This window comes from Anolis carolinensis, chromosome 5 (assembly GCF_035594765.1).
Source record: "Anolis carolinensis isolate JA03-04 chromosome 5, rAnoCar3.1.pri, whole genome shotgun sequence".
Classification (NCBI taxonomy): Eukaryota; Metazoa; Chordata; class Lepidosauria; order Squamata; family Dactyloidae; genus Anolis; species Anolis carolinensis.
This window is the reverse complement of record NC_085845.1, coordinates 169162897-169187613: the sequence shown is the minus strand read 5'-3', so window position 1 is coordinate 169187613 and position 24717 is coordinate 169162897. Positions and strand designations below refer to the sequence as shown.

General features: G+C 42.1%; 2 protein-coding genes and 1 long non-coding RNA gene across 4 annotated transcripts in view; 2 read left to right on the top strand and 1 right to left on the bottom strand.

Annotated features, from left to right (window-relative positions):
• tcf20 (transcription factor 20) overlaps positions 1-24717 on the bottom strand; it is a 237147-nt gene that overhangs the window by 160252 nt on the left and 52178 nt on the right. For both annotated transcript variants that reach the window (XM_062980992.1, XM_062980993.1), the window contains exon 2: positions 8427-8482. The gene's annotated coding sequence lies outside the window, so the exon portion shown is untranslated. The remainder of the gene's footprint in view (positions 1-8426; positions 8483-24717) is intronic.
• LOC134299149 (uncharacterized) lies at positions 5567-7261 on the top strand. The gene is made up of 2 exons (XR_010006306.1): positions 5567-5774; positions 7170-7261. It is a non-coding gene; the product is annotated as an uncharacterized LOC134299149 (long non-coding RNA).
• On the top strand, positions 13183-18503 carry LOC134299147 (uncharacterized). The gene is made up of 2 exons (XM_062980994.1): positions 13183-14954; positions 18183-18503. The coding sequence occupies exons 1-2, from the start codon at positions 13407-13409 to the stop codon at positions 18222-18224; spliced, it is 1590 nt and encodes a 529-aa protein (XP_062837064.1). The 5' UTR covers positions 13183-13406; the 3' UTR covers positions 18225-18503.

Sequence of the window (24717 nt, the reverse complement as noted above, 5' to 3'; positions counted from 1 at the left end):
AGTTTAATCGAAATATACTCTCCTGTAACTACAAACCATTAGAATTAGTTCTACTCTCTGGGGCAGCAAAGAACAGGCCTGTACCTAACTCTCTGTGACAGGCTTTGAGGTATTTAAAAAATACAATCATGTCACTCCTCAGTCTTCTCTTCACCAAACTGAACATCTAGCTCCTTCAATTTTTCTTCATGCCTTTGTTTTCCATAGCACTTACCATGCTTGTTGCAATTCTCTGAACCTACTCCAACTTGTCCCAAATGAGGAGTCCAGACAGGTTCTGGTGAATTTGGGCAGTTCATACACTCTCGGTCTTGGAGGAAGACAAAGGCAACCCTTAAAATAAATATTGCCAAGAGAATCCTAGGGTAGGTTTGACTTATGGTGACCCCCTAAGGAAGTGGTTCTCAGCCTGTGGGTCCCCAGGTGTTTTGGCCTACAACTCCCAGAAATCCCAGCCAGTTTACCAGCTGTTAGGATTTCTGGGAGTTGAAGACCAAAACATCTGGGGACCCACAGATTGAGAGCCACTGCCCTAAGGCAAACCTATCATGGAATTTTCAGAGACTAAGGGTATGTGACCTACCCAAGGTCACTCAGTGGGTATCCATGGCTCAGCAGAGACCTGTTGCAATCCAGTGCTTAAACCAGAACTTTCCAAATTGTGTGTTGCAACACATTAGTGCGTCCACTGCAGTGTGTAAGTGTGTTACATGAACGTAACAAGTAACCTTGAATATATGTGAAATAAGCAATATATCGTATATTTTAAAATATGTAAATGAAAAGTTTTCATGACATATGTTGTGTCCCCATATATTTGATTTGTAAAGGTTCTGGTATGTGTTTGTATCTCTTATAAGGGGCTGGTTTGATCTCTGATTTACTGGTAAAACTGAATTACTGTATTGCAAAATGATGCAGACTAAAAAGTGTGTCAGCACCAACATGAAATGTTTGGAACATTCTGGCTTAAACTACACTATACTAGTTATTTGTTTTTTTATTTCTAACACTGTGAGAGAATGATTATGTGAGGGAAATCAGAAGTCCTAAGACAAAATGTTCACCATTCTACAGTATATATGATCACATTCATAATCATGTTTTCTGTTCTGTCTCAAGTGTCCTTGTGCTCATACAAATGTAACAAAAAAATCACATCACTCATACTCACACATCACAAAGATGGCAGCAGAACACGGAAAAACACAAACTATTTTAATGTACAACAAAACAAGGTAACTCCTAGAATCAGAAGCCATTCTGGATGATGGGTTCTGGGATCAGTAATTCAAAAAGAAGCATTTCAAGCTCTGGACTAGGGATAGCCTTGCATTTACAGGCATGCAAAACTCTGTGTATAAGGGGGGAAGGTAAAGGGAGAACTGCAAAAAAAACAAAAACAAAAAAAAGTGAGGAATCAATGAGGCAGAAAGTTGGTGTGGGAGTACACAATGAACTGAGAATGCAGATGAAGGAAGAAGGGAGGCTTAGATTTGTAAAGGGAATTAAGAAAAACCACTTCACTGTCTGAAGATGTATTTGTGAGGTCTCTTTTATCCACTTGGGACTGATGATTTCTGAGAGAAATCAGGATGCAGAATATGACATTTTAATTTTACCTATGCAAAATCATTTAATACGATTTTTCCCTCTCAGGCATTCTAGTAATAATAGTCACAAACAATGCTTTAACCCATTCCAAGACACAGCTGGAAAGTTGGCAACTACTCTATAAGTAAAGCAACTATTCTTAGCAGTGTGGAATCCTTTGAAACCACAATAATTGTTTTCACAAAACAAAAACAGAATACAAACAATTATAATTATATTAAAACACAACGAATTCCACAAACAAGAGCCTAAAGAATGCTTGGAATTATGAAATCAAGCCATGGAGAAGATTAGTTGTTTCAAAAAACAACTCTAGCCATAAAACTCTTGAACAAATATTACCTGCCTCAGCATTGCTAGCCATATGGTACTACAGACATTCCAAAACACAAAGAGGCTTTCAAGGTGCAGACCATCATATATAAAGCCCTAAACGGTTTGGGACCCACCTACCTTCGTGACCGTATCTCCTACCATAAACCTGCCCGATCTCTGCGATCGTCAGGGGAGGCCCTCCTGTCGCCACTGCCTTTATCCCAGACCCGCCTTGTAGGAACTAGGGAGAGGGCCTTTTCTGCTGTGGCCCCCCGTTTATGGAACTCATTGCCCATTGAAATCAGGCAAGCCCCCACTCTTTCAGACTTTAGGAAAGATCTAAAAACATGGCTCTTCCAATGTGCTTTCGGAGAGTAACTGTTACATGCTTTTGTGGTTTTATTCTTATCCTTTTTCTTATCCTTTTCTCACCCCGAGTTTTAACTGAGTGTTAGTGCGGCCTGCCCTGTTATATTGCTCTTTGGATTTTGTGTTGTACTGTATATGATTCTTTATTGTATTGTTGTAATTGTATTATGATATGTTGTTTTTATATTGTGTTATATTGTATTTTTCCTGGGCATGGCCCCATGTAAGCCGCCCCGAGTCCCCATTGGGGAGATGGTGGCGGGGTATAAATAAAGTTTTATTATTATTATTATTACCACAAAAATCATCAAGCCTAAAATAACATAGCAGAGGCAAAATAAATCACAGTGTATATATTGTAATACCATTGCTGTTCTGGGGTTTCAGAGGGTCCTGTAGCAAGAAACTCTTCATTGCCTACCTGCCCTGAATGTGAATCCCATCTCCTTGTCTCTTCCTCTGGACCCACTTGCCATCAGCTCTCAGGGGGAAAAGAATTAAATTTGTCTTTCTTTCTTTTCTTTTTTTCTTCCTGCATTGTTAACTATCTTAGAAAGTATAGGTGAACAAGAAGGTAAAGAAGAACTGGAACAAAGCCAAGAGGCATCAGAGTCTGATAGTAGGTCACTTTTTCAATAGTGGGCTTCAGCAGATGTCCCAACAATGCTGATCCATAATATGAGTTCTGAACTATGCAGATGTTCAAGAAACGACGTGATTAAAAAAAAACTACTACATGCCAAGGTGATTGGAATATTCTTCCTCTGTATAATATTTTGAATTGAAACAACACATAGGCAATCTTAAAGTGCTGAGTTATAAACTAGACATCAAGACATTATAATTCATAGCTGCTCTACAGTTGCTTTCCCTCACTTTCAATTCATATTGTTTCTTCACCCCTCTGTGAACAGCTTAAAGGAGGAAAGAATTAACTAGTTCACAGAGAAAATCATGAAGGAATTGTCACCAGAGCAACTGGAGTTGGAAGCAAGAAAAAATGTACAACCTTATTCTCCTCTGCAGAATTTATCAGACAACAATGTAAACAAGATTGGGAAAAGAGAAAGTAGGAGGTTGGGGTAAAAAGAACTCTTCTCAACAATGATCTTAACCATAGAGCCTGCTAAGGCAGTGCTGTATACTAAAGTAGGGTGGCCTGCTATGCATTAAAAACACTTGAAAATGCAAAATGAAAAAGAGGGCATATATTTTTGTCAAATTTGATAATATTTAGTAAACTGGGAGACAGTAGAAAAGGAGGAAAACCACACTACAGGTTGATAGATTCAATCAAGAAAGTCACAATCCTGAATTTGGAGGATCTGAACAGGCTGTTGATGGCAGGAGGTCTTGGAGATTCTTATTCATAGGGCAGCCGTAAATGGAAGCCAACTTGATGACAATAATAACAAGCATTTATACACATAGATACAAATCTAAAAGTTTCAGCAATGTATATATCTCATTATAGAGGAAAACAGTGACCCAGTGGCCTGAGTGCTTTCTCAGTCCAGATGGTAACGTCTGATAAATAAGATCAAGGACCAGGACCCTGATCTCCATTCTGAGGTTTCTCTATCTTTTCAATACACTTGAACTAGCAAGTCTTTCAAACAGAGGATGACTTCAAACAAAAGGCTACATTCTCCCTGCCATAAATTACAGTGGCTAGAAGGCAACAGAAGCAGGAAAAGTATTAATCCTGCTGGTAGCAATACCTGTCCTTTCTTCTGGCAAAATACATCTGCTTGTGGAATGTTCCAAGAGTGCTAGACCAAGTGCCTTAAATTAAGATGCTCTTCTTCCATGGACCTTGTTAGCAACATGTACTCTCTAAGCTGATAATCCCTTCATCATCACAACCTTCTATATTCTATTGGTTGTGCAAGCACTACTTGCTACTGCATGACTTGATTGGGTCTTTCCTTCTGATGACAATGCTGCAAGTCTGTACTAAACCAGTAGAGGGAGAAGGTGAATGAGACAGTAAGAGTGAGACAAAAGACTAGGGAATACATCTGACCACTGCAACCTCTCTAAAGCTTTCCCTACTCTCTAATTTCTAAGTTCCCAGCTCTTTATCTTTTACATTCCATAGGGAAAAGAACACCATGAGCTCCATTAGGGGCCTAATCCGATGGACGACAAAGATCTTGATCTCTTATCTCTTATACCGGTAACTTTTTGTCCCATATTGAGTCACAAACACTACTAGCTTCAGTACTACAGCAGTATCTGCACTGGGAATTTTTGCATTTGTTTGTTCCCCAACAGTAAACATAATTCTTGAAAAACTCAAAATTAAAATGTATGTTTATTTGTATAGCATATAAGAAATCCTTTCTGACCCAGATTTTGCCTTAGTCCTCCTTTACCACATAATGAACAGTTTTCTACTGCTTTATGCTTTTGCATCTATACATATGAATTGCCAATGACAACAAAATCCTTTTGTTACCCAGGTCAGTATATAAATTGTTATTGCAAAGCCATGGGGAAGCACAAGATGAAGCTTTATTCTTCCCAGACTTCTGCAATGCCTTTTTCCTTCCACATCTCCAGAAGGAAAGTCACAGCGTACAATGTGAATTGGAGAAAACGGACCTCTATTATTCTGTCTATTATTCTTAGCATTTTCTGTACCAAAGTACAACCATTTTTGTACTGTCAGACATACAGGAGCCAAAAGGTTAAGCTTTCAAGAAAAAGAACATCATTGCTTTGAAATGTGTATGGGGAGCTACTCACTGATAACTTTTTAAAAAAATCATTATTCTGCTTCAGTGTGATGTTTCTTTGCCACTTTGCACTATAACAATATTGTGAATTTCACTTTTCCCTACTTTCCTGGTTCACAACTGGAATTAAACCCGCACATGAAATTACTTGTTCTGTTTTGAAAACTAATTGATTAATTTTCCCCCAAAATATTGATTACTAGCTATAACCCCAAAATAGTTTCATCCTATTTTTATACGATGTTTTGCTTGTTATCTGGTTGCATGATAAGCAACACTCACTGAAATAACTTCAACTACAAACAAGTAAAGTTACAAAAATGTCTCTACTTTTCAGCCCAAAAACCCTGGCAAACACATCGCTGCAATTGTTACATGTTCTGGTCATTCTTCAAGGTTGCCTGACCAAAGGTGTTCCCTTGGTGGATGGGTATTCAACTCTTGCTGCTAGAAAGATATGTGCATTCGCTGTAGGCATCCTGCCCAAGTATTATCTCAGTACTGCTCTCAAGTGTTGATTCTGTTAGTATGCATGTGGTCAATGGATTGGATGAAAATAGACTCAATTCAGCTGGCCAGGAAGCCGCAAAGCCAAAGCACACTCTGGAATTTTGTGCAAAACTCTGAGGTATCCCTTGATTTTGTTTAGAACAGAGCATAGTGGGGGTTAAGGACTAAAAACTCCAGATACTTGCTAGAAGTTGCATTATGAAGACTGCCACTGTTAATTTGAAGGTGAGTATGTATTTTTTATTTGAGAATAAATGTTAATTATGCATACTAGCCCTAATTTTAGGGCATAAAAGTACATAGAAATTTATAAGAGAAACAGAATGTATTAAATTCTACCATGTTTATTTTACATATATCTGTTCCTTTAAAAGATTACAAACCCAAAGATTCAGGTCCATTAGCATAGAGTCACTCAGCTGTTATTATTATCATGTTTATTTATATCCCACTTTTTTTCTCCACAAGGATACTCAAACTGGCTTACATTAAAAGCATTTCAATACAATTTAAAATATACAAATATACAAACAATAGAAAAGAATTAAATATCATTGGTATTTTAAAAACGATTTAGTAGCAACCATTCTGCAATCTGAAGACTATGGCCCCTTCTACATTGCCATATGATCCAGATTATCAAATTAAACAATTCATAATATCTGCTTTGAATTGGATTATATGAGTCTACACTGCCATATAATCCAGTTCAAAGCAGATAATCTGGATTTTATATGGAAGTGTAGATGGGGCCTATGGTTCCCAGGTCCCTCAGTGCTCCTTAAGCAACACAAGAAGGGGGTTGGAGAGAAATAATTTGAGTGAAAAAATGGAAATCTAGGAGAAACCTGGATATGGAAGGCTATTAGATTAGCACAGAGTTTCTTACACTGTGCTGCTTCAGATGTTTTGGACTTAAGCTCCTACAATTCCTAACAGCTGGTAAAATAGCTGGGATTTCTGGGATCCAGGTGTCCAAAACACCTGGAGGAGCACAGTTTGAGAAACACTGGATTAGCAAATGAACCAGACTCCAGCTTCTCTGAGGTATCTCCAGACTTTAAAGAGAAAAAAATCACCTGTCACGCTGTATTTACTAATCAATACTCTTTTCTTTATTAAAAGGAGGAACGAAGGGGAAATGGTAGAAAGGAAAAATGACCACACTTGTAAGCAACTTTTTAAAAAATTGCATGAGCTTGTGTGGATACAAACCCACTTATTTGGATGCTGTACAAATTGGTAACAGACGTAGTATAAATGAGGCCAAGGCACCCTAGCATTGAATCAACCTCAGGCTCTAACAGATTATATGTGAATTTTTATATTGGCTCTCAGAAATTATTCCAAAACCGTTATCCCATTGTTTCAAACTGAAGCAGCAGCTCAAACTCCAGCAGCAGCCCCTAAAATAAAGCTAGGCCATGAGGTTATGATATAAACAACAGCTGGATATATTTTTAATTTTTTTAGAGCCCCAAAGAGCTTTGAAATTTTTATCTACAAGGCAGGGTAAAAGGAAACTTATATTTGTGCCTTAGCATGCACTATAAAAAGTAGGTCTCTGAGAGGCCCGAGGTCTGTTCTAAAACATTTTGCTTTCTGCTTTGATCCATTCAGGTCTCGTCCAGGTTAAAAGAATGTAATTGAAGAGTGACTAAAGTGATGACTTCAAAAAAGATTGGAAGATTAAGAAAAAGGAGAAAAATTAATTTCAACTGCTTTTAAAGCTTCTTCTTTTCATATTTGCCCTACTATTTAATATGCATGACTTATAAATATTTTAATAAAGGAGTCTTAAGATTTCCACTTCTTCAGTAAACTATAATGTCTGCTACTTCACACATTATACAGGGGCAAGTACACATTTACCATAGCCTGGAAGAACAATAAGAACTGGTTTCCCCCTAATAACCAGACACATTTAGTTGTAATGTGCATATTATGGAAAACATGTTTGCCGTACAGACATTTTACATGTTACATGTTGGGTTACCACACTGAACATCGAAGGGCTCCTATATGTTTAGTGGTTATATAGAAATATTCTTTGTTTTGCAACCAGGTAGCAAACAACACTTACTTGGATCCACCTACCATAGAGACCGCATTTCCCCCTACGAACCCGCACGTTCTCTTCGCTCGTCAGGAAAGGCCCTTCTCTCGCTCCCACCACCCTCGCAGTCGCGGTTGGTGGGGACGAGAGAGAGGGCCTTCTCCGTCGTGGCCCCCCAGCTTTGGAACTCCCTCCCTAGAGAGATCAGGCAGGCCCCCACCCTCCTCTCCTTTCGGAGGAGCCTGAAAACCTGGCTCTTCCAGAAGGCCTTAGATGATTGACCCATGTAGGTTGCCCACTGAGCATAGACCCATAGGTATGCCTTCTCAGTATTACACTTAGCACTTTAATGACTACGTCAGCTGTTTAACTACCCCTCCCTGATGACTTCTACATATTTTGCACTTTGGCCCAGATCCATGAATTCAACTCATGTTTTTAATACCTATTTTGTATGCTGACCTTTTATGACTGTTTTTATCAATTTTGTTGCTTTTATTGTTGATTGATTTGTTTTATTGCATTGTTCGCTTTTATATTGTTATGTCTGGGCATGGCCCCATGTAAGCCGCCCCGAGTCCCTTCGGGGAGATGGGGCGAGGTATAAGAATAAAGTTGTTGTTGTTGTTGTTGTACTGAAACTTCCTCTTCTATACACCAATTGAAAGTACAGGAGCTGTCTCCACTTTCACTCTTGCAACCTTATTTGCATGTACAACTGCCCACCTCATAGTTAATATCTTTCTTCCCAGTATATTCCACAAAATGTAGGGATAAATCTTATACATGTTTTGTATAAGCACACCAAAAATTTTTCTTACCTTTATTCTCTGTAAAGAAGGAGAAAGTCCTTTGAAGACCATTGTCAAAACAGACGCTAAAAAAGGAAATAATTTCTATGAGAAACATGAATAAACACCACTTTAAACACATCTACTTTAATTAAAAAAAACACAAGTAAAATTTATTTATTTGTACCAGTGAATAGATCAGAGATGTGCAAACTGTGGCCTTCCAGATGTTGTTGGACTGCAAAACTCAATGGTCATAACTGATGGAAGCTGAAACGTTAGAACACGTAAAGGGCTTTAGATTGTCCTCTTCCCATATACTGTATACAGGCAGTCCTCAAGTTGCGAACAAGATAGGTTCTCTAGGTTTGTTCTTAAATTAAATTTGTATGCAAGTTGGAACAGGTACATTTTGTAATTATAACTCCAGATATAGATATAGATATATATTCACCCACATACACACACATATCTATCTATCTATACACGTAATAAAAGTGAAAATCTGTATGTGTGTATATGGCAAGGGTGTCCGCTCACACAGTTAGCCTCCTATCTCCACAAACAGGCTATAGTTCCCAGTGCTGTGGAGCCACCAAGTCACCCCCTCCCAGGACATTGCAAGTTACAGAGAGCACATCCCAGTGTTCCTTTCTCTCTTCATTTGCATGACCCCATCCACTGCCTCTCCCTTAACTCTTTCCTATGGCACACAGCAAACAGAGAATTAATTGGCAACTGAACATAATAGGTTTGGGGAGAATTCACCATGATTTATGAGTTATGGGGACTGGGATGTGTAATTCACCTGCAATTTAAGAGCACTCAGAACCCCACCAACAATGGACCTATAACTCAATTAGCACACAGAACCAACCCAACCAACTTTGCATACTGGCGGGGTTTGGGGGTGATTGACCTTGACATCCGGGAGTTATAGTTCACCTGTATTCAGAGAACACTGAATCCATCTGATGATGGATCTGGATCAAACTTGACACACAAATTCAACATGGCCAACTGGGAATACTGGTGGATTTTGGGGGTAATTGACCTTTATCTCTGGGAGTTATAGTTCCCGTGTATTCCGTGAGCCCTCTGAACCCCACCAATGATGGATCTGGACCAAACTTGGCACACATAGGCCCAACGCTGCCAACTTGGGTTGACTGACCTTGGCATCAGAGAGTTATAGTTCACCTGTATTCCGAGAACACTGATCCCAGCAAGTGACAGATCTGGACCAAGCTTGGCACACAGATCCAACATTGCCAAGTGTGCATACTGGCACGATTTCAGAGTGATTGGCCTGGGAATATAGTTCACCCTTATATAGAGAACACTGAACCCAACAGATGATGGGTCTGCACCAAATTTGGCACACAGACCTAACAAAGCCAGCTGGGGGAGTTTTGGGAGGACTGACCCAAGAGTTTTGGGAATTGTAGTTCACCCATGTCCTTCACATTTTCTAATGGGATCATTCATAAAAAAATAAAAGCAAAGACTGGCTTTTTTCTTACAAATAGCGTAACATATGACCAAACTGATATTACCTAACATCCAAAAACTAATTTCAAATTTCAAATAACCCAGGCATCGCTGGGTACCCAAGCTAGTCTGTGTGTGTACACACACACACACATATATAAGCATAGGGAAGAGTGGTGTTTGTTTTGCTGTCTGTGTCCCTGTTCAGAAGGTTTCACCTTACTTTCTGTCCCTGTGATCATTGGATTGTTGTGGAATGGCTTGTTGTGGAAACAAGGATTGGTGAGAAAGCTTCAGTGGAGACATGATAACTCTTCCAAGAGTGAATTTCCTAGGGGTAGATTTCTCTCACATCCTGTTTTCTCATCCCTGTTTGTAACTATGAGTCATTGTAAGTCAGATGTTTGTAACTCGGAACTGCCTGGATATTTATAAACCCTTTGACTATTTATATAGTTCACCAGTCACTATGGACCTCATCACAATGACAAGCAGAGGGAACCATCTTAATTCATTCCCTGCCATCTTTCTCCGTCTTCTGGGATGGCCAGTTATCCTGCGTCCTTTTCTGTCCTTTCTCATGCTTTCCCCGCTTCCTCCTTATTTTAGTGAGTCTTCTCTCTGTTTTAAAATGCGAGCAACACCGATTCTCACGGGCAGCCACTGAAAGTCGCCATGCATCATGGGATGGCCTCTGTGGGACTTGCCAGCAAGTTAAAACGGAAAGAAAATAGACAGTTGACTATGTGGAATGAAGTTGTATAACTCAGTTTAATCTGTTTTCCAGCGGGTTGTTAAGAAGACAAAAATGGACACATCTGGGACTATCGGAAAGGACGAAAACAAATGAGCCAAAATAGACCAAGTCTCAAATCCTGAGCTTCAGGCCCCCAAGTTTTCTGAATAGTAAGTACAGTTGTACTTTTAAAAAATCTGAACTTTTGCTCAAACTACAGCACATTAAATAAACCTAAGCAAATAGCTATCTCTAATAGTGCATGTCGCACAGGCCTAAGTTCAAAATAAATGAAGTAAAAATTGTAAAGCATTGTCTATGTGAGAAAGGAAAAATGCAAGTAACATGTGACCACCTTATCCATGACATAGTTATCTATTTATGGTTTTATTCATCCATGCTCAACAAAATATGTCCTTGATAGTCATTCCCCAGCTTCTCCTGTGAAATTATGGTGTACATGGGCCGGAAGTGCTTTAGTTCAATCTTTCGCTATTATACATAGTTTCAAGTATCAATGAAAAGTCTGGGAACCTATCCCATGCAGATATGGGGGTCCTACTGTATATTATGAAATCAAAGTCAAGCCATATTCAGTTATATTATATTTTATATCTCTGTGAGATATAACGTCATAAAATGAGTTATTGCTCAACTGAGACAATCTCCACTAAACATGGAATGTCCCCAGACAAAAAGTACTACTTAAAAAAAGGAATAAGAGCTTACAGCATTAAAATAGTAGAAATGAAAATAGGAAAGAAAAAATAGAAAGAATAACAAATATATAGAAATAGCAAAAAGTACAATAAAAGAAAAAAGGGTGGTGCGTTTCCTTCCAACTTCCAATAAAGATGAGGGCAAGTTCTACTTCCCCAAGATGAATAAATGCCATGACTCAACAACTTATTTACTCCCATTATCAAAATCTACAATTAAAATTATAAATCTTCCAATCTTGTTAGCCAATCCTTTTATGCTAGGATTACGATATTCATCCACCTAATACAAGATAGATAGTACTAAGAATTTTATCTTAAATATATAAATGCATTTCTTACCTATATGTCCCATTAACCTAATCTTAAAATCCACTTTTTATATTTATTGTCATCTTTTTAAAAATCCTTATATATTAATTGGTTGTAACCCCCAGTCTTCTACGAATTAGCTGTAATCTTCCACATAATTCCATGCCACACCATAGATGCTAGCTAGCCATTTTCAAAACTTACATGAGTACTGTTCAAAAGATGATTATTATCATGCTCAATGCTGCACGACTGAAGGGTAGTTTTCCTGTATGGTGGAGGCACTGGGGCCCCATCTATACTGCCATATAATGCGGTTTAACCACATTGAACTACATTATATGAGTCTATACTTCCATATAATAAGGAACTGCGTTATGAATCTGTATTATATGGCAGTATAGATGTTGCCTGTTAAAACCTTACATAATAAAATTGAGACAGCTGCCCTGTCCCTTACCTCCACTTTCAGCTATCTTGATGTGTGTACTGTATATATGCTGCCTTTAGTTGTGAAGGGTAAAAGCCACTGACTTTTGGTGAAAGGCACCAACAGTATGACTCAGGATACAATTCCTATAAATGCTTACAATGGAAATACATGTCAAAATAGAAATTAATAAATACTTTAGTAAACTGAGGAGGGATCCATAGGTGAGCTATAATTCTAAGACTTTACTGTAAGTTAAGCCTTCCTTATGCAAAAGGATCTTGTAGAGTCTTTGAGACTAACTGAAAGAAAGAAGTTGTAGCATTAATATTCATAGACGTAAGGTGCGCCTACACTGTAGGGTGAATGCAGTTTGACACTGATAATGCTGTAAATTGCAACAACACTACTGTAACAAGCATAGCTCAATGCCATGTAATCACAGAAATTATAGTTTCACAAGGTCCTCAGCCTTTTATGCCAAAAGAGTGCTAGTGCACCATCACACTGAAAATCCCAGAATTCTACAACATTGAGTAATGTGTAAAACTGCATTGATTCTACAGTGTAGATGCACCCTAAGCCTATTACCTCAATGCAAATCTAAGCTTAAGTTTCTAAGTGATAACTGTGCTTTAGGATAGAATAATGACACAGTGCAATCAAATGCATATTTGTGAATGTGTTTGCTGTGTCCAAGTGAACACAGGGATACACTGAAGATACAACTGATTAGTTTAAAATCATGGGAGAATGCACACATCAATGTGCAACAGTTAAACTTGCAGACTTCTGCTGTGAACAGAATAGTGCCATCATGGCAAAAGAAGTACACTCTCACCAAAATTGAATTCAAATACACATGAAACACCAACAGGCTACCAGCCTACATTTGGAGATATGTTTGGCTGTGATCTTATAAGTCAGTGACAGAAAATTGAAATATAAGGTACAAAGTAAATGCAAAGAAATGGTCTATTAACCAGTGCTGAGAAATGGTAATACTACGGTCATGTTCCTGTGTCCATCCCTCACACAGAATATAATCTGTTGAAGGGCACTTTACTCAGGAAAGTCAAGTGAGATGCTTTGAATATATAGGTAGGTGTCAGAACCCTGCTACTAGAGCCTGGATGTGGCTCTGAGTTTCAGGGTCACTGACATTGATAAGACACCTGCGTCCCAGGACTCGGAGGAGAAACGGCTGATGGACTTGGCGGGGAATTTGCGCGGGGTTTTACTGAGCGGGAAGAGACTGTTCAAATGAGGGGGAGGGTATATAAAGGAGGGTTGGCCGGAGCCTCCCATTCTTGGCTTTTCTGATGTTCATGTTTCCTACAGTAAAAGTTCCTGGTGATACCACAAAGAGTCTCGTGTGTTCATTCAGGAGCGGCTGTGGTGAGCTGACACTAAGCCAAGAATACGGACACCATCCCGCTGTAGCGGTGAGGTGTAACATGCAAGTGGAGGATGAAGAGCTCTTGGGCGCCGGAGGAGGAAGGTCGGAAAGGGCCACTCCCGAGACGGACGCTGAGTTCCACCAGCTGGCGGCCCTGGCGTCATCCACCGCTTATGCCCAGCCAAATGGGGTAACCCAGAGGCGCGGAGTGGTGCGGGGAGATAGCACCGGAGGAGAGGAAGGTTCACCTTCCCCAGGCCCGCAAAAGATGGTGTTTCTGGAGGAGAGGATGTCGGCGATGGAGACCACCCTGGCAGTGATGTCGAGGGCGATGGAGCGCCTGGCGGTTTTGGCGGAGCCGGAGCGAGGAAGGGAACTCCGGGCTAGCTCAATGTGGGACGTGAGCATGGGAAGCAGCCAGGGCTTTGCAGACCTCCCAGCACCGAAGGGAAGGGAAATGCGAAAGGAGCCCGGTGCCCGGCCCAAGATCCAAACGAGCCTGACGCGGGTGGAGGAGAGTGACGACGAAGGGGAAAAGCCTCCGAGAATCCCGGCTACGCTCCCAACTGAGACCCTGGTGCCCCTGGCGAATGCCGGGCGTGGCACAGGACAAAGGGAAGCAGCAGCGGGGCCCACTGGCCCGCAAGGAGGCTTGCGACGGGCGGAGGATTGGGGATTGCCACCACAGGGACCCCTACCGAGACGAGAGGAACTAAGGATCGAGTTTGGGGGAGAGTCCTCTGAACTGGATTTTTTCCTGACCACGGTGAGGGGCTATATGGAGGACAATGCCCACACTTTTAGAACGGAATCCAGCCGGGTACGGGCCATTGGTGCAGTGTTGAAGAGGGGAGCGGCCAGCTGGTACGTTCAACTACACGCGCGGCGCGACCCATGTCTGGGGTCACTCCGACGCTTTATGGGGGCCCTGGAGACCCGTTTCCGAGATCCACTGGAGCAGATCCGGGCGAGGGAGGAGTTGAAGACCGTCTCCCAGGGGCAGAGGTCGGTATCTGAGTATGCGGAGGAGTTCCAATGCCTCGCTGAAAAGGTGCCGGAATGGTCTGCAGTGACAAAGATAGAACTCTTCAAAGAGGGGCTCAGGCGGGAGATCCTCTCCTGGGCGGTGCATCGTGATGAGCCTGACACACTGCGCGGATGGATTCAGCTGGCGGGGCGCATCGAGACATCGCTGGCCCAGGCGAGGAGGCACCGAGGAGGGCTACAGCAGCGGCCGCAGATGAAAGAGGGGAGCCGGAAGGAGGGATCAACCCCAGCCGGGAGGAGAACGGAGCCGACAGGGAACGTGAGCACCAGCAGGAGGGGCTGCTTCGTGTGCGGCCGTTTGGGCCACAGGGCTGCCGAGTGCTGGCAGAGAAAAGGGGAAGGCGGAGGCCCGCCCAAACCAAGAGCCGTGGCAGGGAAACGCGCCGAGGAAGAACCACCGATGAGGCACCACTCGGGGGGGTTGGTAAGTCAGGACAAAGCCATGATAGTGGTCCCCATTCAGCTGGAAAGTGGCAGCAAACAAGCAACCTGCAAAGCATTTGTGGATTGTGGATGTTCCAGGAACATCATCTCCCCTGAATTAGCCGAGGGATTGGGATGCGAAAGAACGAACCTAGAATCCCCAATAGCTTTTTCGCAGTTGGACGGATCCACAGCATCGGGATCATTAGCTAAGTACAGTGCCGAAGATGTAAAGTGTAAGATAGGGAGTTGGGAAGGAAAGGTGTCATTTGTGATATCACAAATAGCCAGCTATAATGTTATACTAGGCATGCCATGGCTGGGGCAGGCCAACCCGCAAATCAACTGGGAGGATAAGAGCATGATCTTCAGGATGAAGTTGGAAGGAGGGAGCCAGGAAGTGGAAAGGGAGCCGGGGAAAAGGGGGGAGGAAGACTCTATCAGGATAGCAGAACTGGCAGATAAATTACCCCCAGAGTATCGGGATTTTGTGGACGTATTTGATGAGAAGGAAGCAGACAGTTTCCCACCGAAGCGGAGAGTTGAAGTGAAGATAGAGCTAGTCCCAGGAGCAGAGCTTCCTAAGGCAAAAATATACCCAATGTCGGCTAGGGAAAAGGAGGAACTGAGAAAATACATTGATAAAAACCTAGCGAGGGGTTTCATAGAGCCTTCAAATTCCCCTCTAGGGGCGCCTGTGTTGTTCAGGCGCAAAAAGGACCAAACGCTGAGGCTCTGCATTGACTACAGGGGCCTGAATGCAATCAGTTCTGGAAATAAATACCCCCTACCTTTAGTGAAGGACTTGATCGCCCAGTTATCGGAGGGACAGATATTCACTAAATTGGACTTAATTGAAGCGTACCATAAATTGCAGATTAAACCAGAGGACAGGTGGAAGACGGCCTTCTCCTGTGCATTCGGATTATTCAATTATCGTGTGCTCCCTTTCGGTTTGTGCGGCGGAGGCGCCGCGTTCATGCAATTAATCAACGAAGTGTTGCATCCATTGTTGTACAAGGGAGTCTTTGTTTTTTTAGATGACATATTGTTAGTATCTCGGACTAAGGAGCAACACATAGAACTAGTCAGGGAAGTCCTGCAAAAGTTGAGAGAAGCAAAACTGTATGCGAAGCTTGCCAAGTGCGAGTTCAATAAAGACCAGATAGACTTTCTGGGGTATAGGATTTCCTCCCAGGGAGTGGCGATGGACCCTGCGAAGGTAGAAGACGTGAGGGGGTGGGAAGCCCCCAAAACACGGAAGCAGCTGCAATCCTTCCTAGGGTTCGCAAACTTCTATAGAACATTTATCAAGGACTTTGCGCGCCTCACTTTGCCATTAACGGATTTGTTAAAGACTAAAGGTAGGGGAGAAACAGCCAAAGTGAAGGCCCCAGGGGCCAAACTGACCTGGACAATAGAATGCCAGGAAGCTTTCGAAGCCCTTAAAAAGCGTTTTACTGAGGAGCCTGTCCTACAGCACCCTGATATGTCTAAAGCCTTTGTATTACATTGCGATGCGTCAGACCGGGCATATGGGGCAGTTCTGCTACAGAAAGACGAGGGGGGGAACCTGAAGCCATGTGGCTATCTGTCAAAAAAGTTTAGCGATACAGAAAAAAACTGGCCGATTTGGGAGAGAGAAGCCTTAGCGATTCTAAAAGCACTAGAGTGCTGGAGACACTTCCTGGAAGGAAGTGGAACACCGTTTGAGGTGTGGACTGACCATAGAAATTTACAGTATCTAAGATCCCCTCGTAAACTATCAGCGAAGCAAATTAGATGGGCCCAATATTTCAGCCGTTTTGATTTCAGACTCAGATTCTTCCAGGGGAAACATAATATACTCGCTGACGCTCTCTCTCGGATGCCTCAGCACGGGGGAGGAATTCAGGAATCTGAAGGGAGTATTTTTCTTGATAAGCAATGGGGCCTGGCAGTACTAACTCGAGCACAAGCGGCCAAAGAAAACAAACGTACTGCCATTTCCACGGGGGGAGGAGAAATATGGGAGGAAGAGTTGAAGCGAGCGTATGGAATGGACAAATGGTTACAAACAAACAAAGAAAAGGGAGAATTGTGTGGGGATTTGGTGTTTGTAAATAAGAAATTGTATATTCCTGAATGTTTAAGACGAGAAATGTTAAGGAAGTACCATGATAACAAGGGTGCGGGTCATCTAGGCCCCACCAGGACTATTAAACTGTTGGCCAAACAATGCTGGTGGCCCGGAATGAGGAAAGACGCCAGGGGATACGTCACGCAGTGTGAATTATGTGCAGAGGGAAAAACACCACCGGGGAAGCCCCAGGGGCTATTGCAGAAGGTGGTGGAGCCCATGAGGCCATGGGAATGCGTAGCCATGGATTTTGTAGGCGAACTACCCCCCAGCAGAGGCCACAGATACATTTGGACAATATTGGACCTATTCTCAAAACAGGCACACTTTGTGGCTCTGCCAAAACTTCCTTCAGCTGAAAAACTTGCTGATTTGTATGTGAAGCATGTATATCGCCTACATGGGTGTCCCGACAAGATAATTAGTGACCGGGGAGTCCAATTTACTGCAAAATTTTGGGGAAAATTCTTACAGCTGTTAGGAGCAGAAAGGAACCTGAGCTCGGCCTTTCATCCCGCGACCAACGGGGGGGTCGAACGTACCCAACAGACACTGTGCCAATTCTTAAGGATGTACACCAATTATAGACAGGATGATTGGGCGGACCTTCTTCCGTTTGCTGAGATGGCTTTTAACGGGGCCGTACATTCGGCCACAGGTCGTGCCCCATTCGAAATAGTATACGGACAGGAGGTGGCACCTTTCCCCAGGCTACCCGAGTGGAAGGAAGGGGAGGGCCAGACCGACGAGGAATGGCCGGCCAAAATCAAGCAAGGGTGGCAAACCGTGGTAGAGGCATTGCGGGAAACACAAAAGAAGTACAAGCTCTTTGCGGATCGTAGGCGCCGAGAGGGGGACAAATTGGGCGAAGGAGATCTGGTTTGGCTGAGCACAAAAAACCTGAAATTGGGGTTCCCATCCAAGAAATTGGCTCCACGCTATATAGGGCCATTCAGGGTAGCAAAAAGAATAAACGAAGTGACCTATGAGCTGAGGCTACCAAAGGACCTAGGAAAGGTACACCCGGTATTCCATTGCAGCCTGTTAAAAAAGTATAAAGGAACTCTGGACAGCGGAGAACAATAGTTGTGTTTAATCTTTTCCTTCCAGGACGAAGGGGAGGAGGACGCCATGTCAGAACCCTGCTACTAGAGCCTGGATGTGGCTCTGAGTTTCAGGGTCACTGACATTGATAAGACACCTGCGTCCCAGGACTCGGAGGAGAAACGGCTGATGGACTTGGCGGGGAATTTGCGCGGGGTTTTACTGAGCGGGAAGAGACTGTTCAAATGAGGGGGAGGGTATATAAAGGAGGGTTGGCCGGAGCCTCCCATTCTTGGCTTTTCTGATGTTCATGTTTCCTACAGTAAAAGTTCCTGGTGATACCACAAAGAGTCTCGTGTGTTCATTCAGGAGCGGCTGTGGTGAGCTGACAGGTAGGTTTTGCTGCACTCCAAGTTAAACTTGTTTCTCCACTAACTGGCCATGCTTCAAAATGGAGCATGCCCAGATAAATAAATAAATAAACTTTATTTATTTCCCGCCACCATCTCCCAGAGGGACTCGAGGTGGCTCACAAAGCACTCAGGGTGCAACATACAAAAACAAAAAGTGCAAAAAATAACAAGTAAACAACAGTAAAATACAGCGATTGCCACAGGTAAAGAAAACAATCAATCTCAGTCTAGTAAAGGGCTTGATAAAGAATCTGGAGGTCCTCATATATATTCGTAAAGAATCTAAATATGGTCAAAGGCTTGTCAGAAAAGCCATGTCTTCAACTGTGTGCAGAAGGCTTAGTGGGTGGGGGCTAGCCTGATCTTCCTTGGGGGGCCACCACTGAGAAGGCTCTCTCTCTCTCGTCCCCAACCAGCCGCATTTGAGACTGAGGTGGGACTGAGAGGAGGGCCTCCCCGGTAGATCTTAAAGCCCGTGCCGGTTCAACCTATCTCAAAGATAGGTTGGACTCGAAGCATAGGTCTTTACAGGTTATGACCTTAACTTTGAATTTATTTATTTACAGTATTTATATTCTGTCCTTCTCACCCTGAAGGGGACTCAGGGCAGATCACATTGCACATATAAGGCAAACATTCAATGCCATAACATAGAACAGAGACAGACGCAGGCACGGGCGGGCCTCGAACTCTTGGTCAGAGTGATTTGTTGCAGCTGGCTGCTAACCAGCCTGCGCCACAGCCCAGAATTCGGTCCGGAAACTCATTGGCAGCCAGGGGAGCTGCTTTAGTAGGGGCATGGTATGCTCCCCATAACCCAGTGGTTTTCAACCTGGGATCCCCAGATGTTTTTGGCCTACAACTCCCAGAAATCCCAGCCAGTTTACCAGCTGTTAGGATTTCTGGGAGTTGAAGGCCAAAAACATCGGGGGGACCCCAGGTTGAGAACCACTGCCACAACCAGTCTACAGTTAGTAGTCAGATGGAAAAGAAAAGGAGAAGCCTCTTCCACAGTTCCTTGTCCTCACACTGAATTTGCTTTCCTTTTTCTTTCCTACAGAGACCACAGCATTTCTTTCCCCCGATTTCAAAACACTAAACAACAACAAACAACTAGCCACCATTACCTAATTATCACATGGCTGGAGGGGGGCTCGGGACGTGGGTTGTTTTGTTTTAAAAATGTGATCAATATCACTTCCTTTCCGACTCATGGTGCCTTCCAGCCAACCTGTCAGCAAGTCAACGAGGGCTGACCTTTTTTGGCAGCTCTATTTAATCAGATTCTGAGAGAGAGAAAGAGAGAGCGCGAGAGAGCTTGCTGCGGTTTGCACTTTCTCTCCATCTTGCTTCTACTTCTCCTGACATGGGTTACGCAGCATTAAATCCTACAGAAGGCAACCTCGGCTCTCACTGTGCAAATTTCTCCACGTCATTCTGTCAGAACGCCTCAGCCTGAATGACCTGCAAATCTCCTCACGTTACTCTTGTCAGTGTATCTCCGCTTGGCACGTCTCCTGCCATTCTCCTTTGGATCCCAACGCTTTCATACACTTCTGAGCAATACTCCATGGGCCTGCTCTCGTTTCTCCCCTGTGTTCAGTCAACCTCCTTCTCCTGGGGTAATCGTATCGCAAGATTTGTTTCAAAAGGGCCCTCTTGGGAACAATTCAGGCCACGAGGCTAATTTCATTTACCACATAAAGCACCGTTTTTCAGCTGTTGAGGCTAGAAGTGTACATCCTTAACGTCCAAATCGAAATGCAAACGCTTAACCTGTTTGTATTAAAATCTCACAACTGTCTTAGTCTATCTCTGTCAGGCATCTTTTTTTTCTCATCCTCCGATGTGGAGAATGTTTTCTCTGCTGGAACAAACACAGGCAGAATCAAGAATCCCTTGATTCTCACAGCTGATGGAACATTCCAGAAGAGACAGATGAGTGCAGGAAAAAAGAGCATCTCTGTAACACCAGACATTAGGCTTCCTGACAGATATATATGGTCTTTTTTTCACATCAAGATTTTGAAGAGCAAGTTACTGTTTGCCTTTCAAATGGTTGGCTACTAAAACTAGACGCAAGAGCCAGGGTAAGGCTCTGGTGTATCTCTTATGAGTTAGAGCAGGCATGGGCCAACTTGGGCCTTCCCTCCAGATGTTTTGGACTTCAACTCCCACCATTCCTAACAGCCTCAGGCCCCTTCCTTTTCCCCCTCAGCCGCTCCAGTGCAAGGCAGACTAGGGTTGCCAGAATGAAAACCAGTGAGAGCCCTGCACTTCTGATGGTTTTACAGAAAAGCCATTTCACAAGCAAGACCTGCTGAAATGTCCTCATGTAAAAACCATTAAAGGTACAGGAACCCTCTCCAGTTTTTGATCTGGCAATCCAATAGCAGCTCTGTTTGTACACCAAAAACCATTTAATTAGCTGGCAGATTGTTAAGCATATGCTTGAGTGGGACATTGTAATCAGTGGGATGAGAGGGAATTAATATACGAAAAGCACCACCTTAACTGTGGTCATTAACAACCTGTAGTTGGGTGGCAGTACAACATCTTAGCATAAGTACACATTTAATGTGAAGAAAAATCAATTGGGAGAAAATTAAAACTAGAATTTTTTAAAGTGAAAATTAACTATTCCATCTGTATCTCTGAATGAAACTACATACCGTTTTTCCTTTTGATTCCCCTTTTTGCACTCACTTTATTCTGCATTTTCGCATATGAATCAAATAATGATGACAACGATGACAATAATGACAATTATATATATATTTCCTCCTCTTTTTTCTCAGATTTGAGATCCAAAGCACCTGATTGTGTGTCAAGTCTTACACAGCTTCCTTCGGCATTTTCATAAGAATGCACTCTTTTCCCGTAAGTACTAAGAGTCATAGTGGCAAAAAAACAAAACAAAATGACACCACCAGAAACCCCTGTGCCTTCATTCTGAATAATACTGAAAGGCATTTTCGGCTAAATAAAAATGTGGTATTTATTTATTGTATCAGAAGCTAAACCGAGGGTACAGTTGCAATGTATTTAGAAACACAAACAAAGTTAAAAACTTGGCATTATACTAAATGTTCTTTGACCAGAATCTGGCCACTTGGAGTGCCTCTGGTGTCACTGCGAGGTCCTCCATTGTGCATGTGGCAGGGTTCAGACCGCATTGTAGTAAGTGCTCTGTGGTTTGCTCTTCCTCACACTTGCATGTCATGGGCTCCACTTTGTAGCCCCATTTCTGAAGATTGGCTCTGCACTTCGTGGTGCCAGAGCGCAGTCTGTTCAGTGCCTTCCATGTCACCCAGTCTTCTGTGTGCCCAGGAGGGAGTCTCTCATCCATTCTCAGACCACTGGAAGTATTGGGCACTGTCATCCTCCACACTGCAGTGAAATGTTTGGGCAGCCATTGAAACCTGGATAGTTTCCCACTTTGCTGTAAGCTTTATAAACAAGTAGGGGTTTAAACTTCGTCTTCAGGTTCTAAATCTAGCCTTTTAACCTGTTAAACTACTCTCTTAGGTTGATGTTTTCTGTATAAATGATGTCACGAATGAAAAACAGTGGTAGCAAAACAATGCAACATTTAAGTGTGATTTCTCTGTTTGATGTTAAACTTTGTATGCTATATTTCCTTTGCAAATTTTAAATATTTGCATAATATACTACTGAGATTTCAGATGCTAGAATATGGTAACCTGGATGTAAAGCCGGCCTAACTTATTTTCAGATACCTAAGAGCAAATGATCTCCAAAGACACTGGGTGCCAATGCAGTTTTGAGCTTTCCATATTTTCTTTAATCTTCCTATCCATCTGACTAGGGACCTCCAGTGCCAGTTTAACTACTCAGTTTCACAAATTCTGAATCCAGTTGATCCTTGAATTTGGCTAGCTCGTTTTTTTACTATTCCATAATTCTGTGGAATAATACATGCTTTAAATGGAGAAAATTATGTCGAACACACAAGCCCCTGCACTCACATTGCTCTGACACACAGCTGATCTCTGCCAGGAGTTCCACAGGCTCATAAGAACTCTGGTTTTCCTTTTTCAAATAGACCTCAGCCACACAGATACATTGTATCCTCCCTTACAGTAGCAAAAACCTCAGGCAGTCTCTCTCCATTGAGGCTCCTTTATCCTCTGTTTCATATTAACTCAGAGAAATAAATTGTATCCGATGCTGCTTTCACTTCCCTTTCAATAACAAAAACTCTCCGGACCAATTCCATTCCGCATTTTCTAAACTAAACTACCATCTCGCTTTTTGGCCCCGATTCACCTCCCCACACAAGAATTGGTTCTTTTTCATGAATGAGTTTGCCTTTTTATAAATAAACACAGGCAACACAATCTGAAATGTCTTTTCTATGCCTTTTTATAAAATTTTAGGTATCAGGGATCCCTTTCCCCTTTCCCTGCATGAACCCCATGTAATCCTTGCACCACTTCCTAGTCTTTGGGGAGACCCCAGTAAGCCTTTTGCCTGCCTGGACTGATAGAGAATCCCTAGGGATCCCCACTTTCTTCCCCTATGAGAAACGCAAAAGGAGATCGGAGCCCTTTTGAACACCCCATAGGACTGATTGTGTTTGTTTCCCCAACCTATGGGATGCTAGATCACGTGATTCTCCTCACAGTGGGTCCCACATGTGTCTCCTATCAATTTTTATTATTTTTATGATTATTATATAGAAATAGAAATTCCCTCCAATTCAGTTCGTTGTGGCACCAGTTCAGTCAAACAAAAGTAATAATCTTTCTTCAACAAAAAGTATTGAAAACATGGCATTGAACTGAAATTCAAATTCATTGCCTAGATTTCACTTTACTAGTAGAAACTGACTTGAGCAAGAGAATGATCATTTAAAATGTGTTCCACAATACTTCCTAATTTCTGACATTACAACAACACACATACCCTATTCCATTACCTATATCCAAACTGTTAATCTGTGTAACTTAAAATTTAGATACAATTTTATACATATGCATTAATGAGTAAAATAGTAGTCTCATATATTAACCAATACATAAATAATGTATATTATTGTAAATAGGAAACCTCCTTGTGAAAAAATATAGTTGACAGGTACAATTTTAAAAACATTGGCATGCTCTTACTTACTTCCTGCAATGCCAGAAACTTGGGGGCTGAGGGGAAATGTCATTTGGGGAAGAATTCTTACTGAAGAATTCTTACTTCTTTTTTTCTCCCCCAGCTATACCTTTGTTTTGTGCTCATATTCTCCAACAAATTGAATACAGAGACATACCCATTTAAGGCTGGCTCTACATCTTGTGGGCCCGGGCTGTGGCGCAGGTGGGAGAGCAAGCCAGCTGCAATTAACCGCAATGAATCACTCTGACCAGGAGGTCATGAGTTCAAGGCCCGCTCGGAGCCTATGTTTGTTTGTCTCTGTTCTATGTTAAAAAGCATTGAATGTTTGCCTATATGTGTAATGTTTATTTATTTCGTGTCAAAAGCATTGCATAACAAATACATTTTAAAAATGATGAAATGTGTAATGTGATTGGATGAATGTGTAATGTGATCCGCCGTGAGTCCCCTTCGGGGTGAGAAGGGCGGAATATAAATGCTGTAAATAAATACCACTTGGTTAGCCACTAGAAGCCCCATTCTCCATTAATTTGACTAACTCATTTTTAAAGCCATGTAAATTGGCCACCATCACATCTTGAAGAAGTTTCCATTGTTTCAGCTACACACTGTGGTAAGTTATATTTCCTATTGTCTAGTCTTTGTCTTTCACCAAAAAAATAAAAGCTTAACCCAATTATGCACAACATGCATAATTTTTATACACACCTATTATTCCCCCGTTATCATTTTTCTCAGCAAAAATGTCCAAATATTTTAACCTTTCATCTGGTGTCATGGTCATTTTGCTTGACCTTTTCTGCACGCTACACCATTCTGCAATATCCTTTTAAAATGTGATGCTCAGAACAGTACATAATATTCAAAGTATAGGCATGTTTTAAACATGCACAGTAGGAATACAATATTGGCATTTTCATCTTTTCTTTAATAAAAGCTACCATAGAATCTGCTTGTTCACAGCTGCTGCAGTGTTTCATTTGCTTCCTAATATAAGCTTTTTATAATTTTCTTCTGAGAAAATTTTGAGAAAGTATAATTTTTCTCTTGAAAATAAA

Coding starts and splice junctions, on each gene's coding strand:
- LOC134299147 (XM_062980994.1), top strand. CDS start 13,407: ATGTTCATGTTTCCTACAGTAAAAGTTCCTGGTGATACCACAAAGAGT. Junction 14,955..18,182: donor GGCACCACTCGGGGGGGTTG/GTAAGTCAGGAC, acceptor TTTTCCTTCCAG/GACGAAGGGGAGGAGGACGC.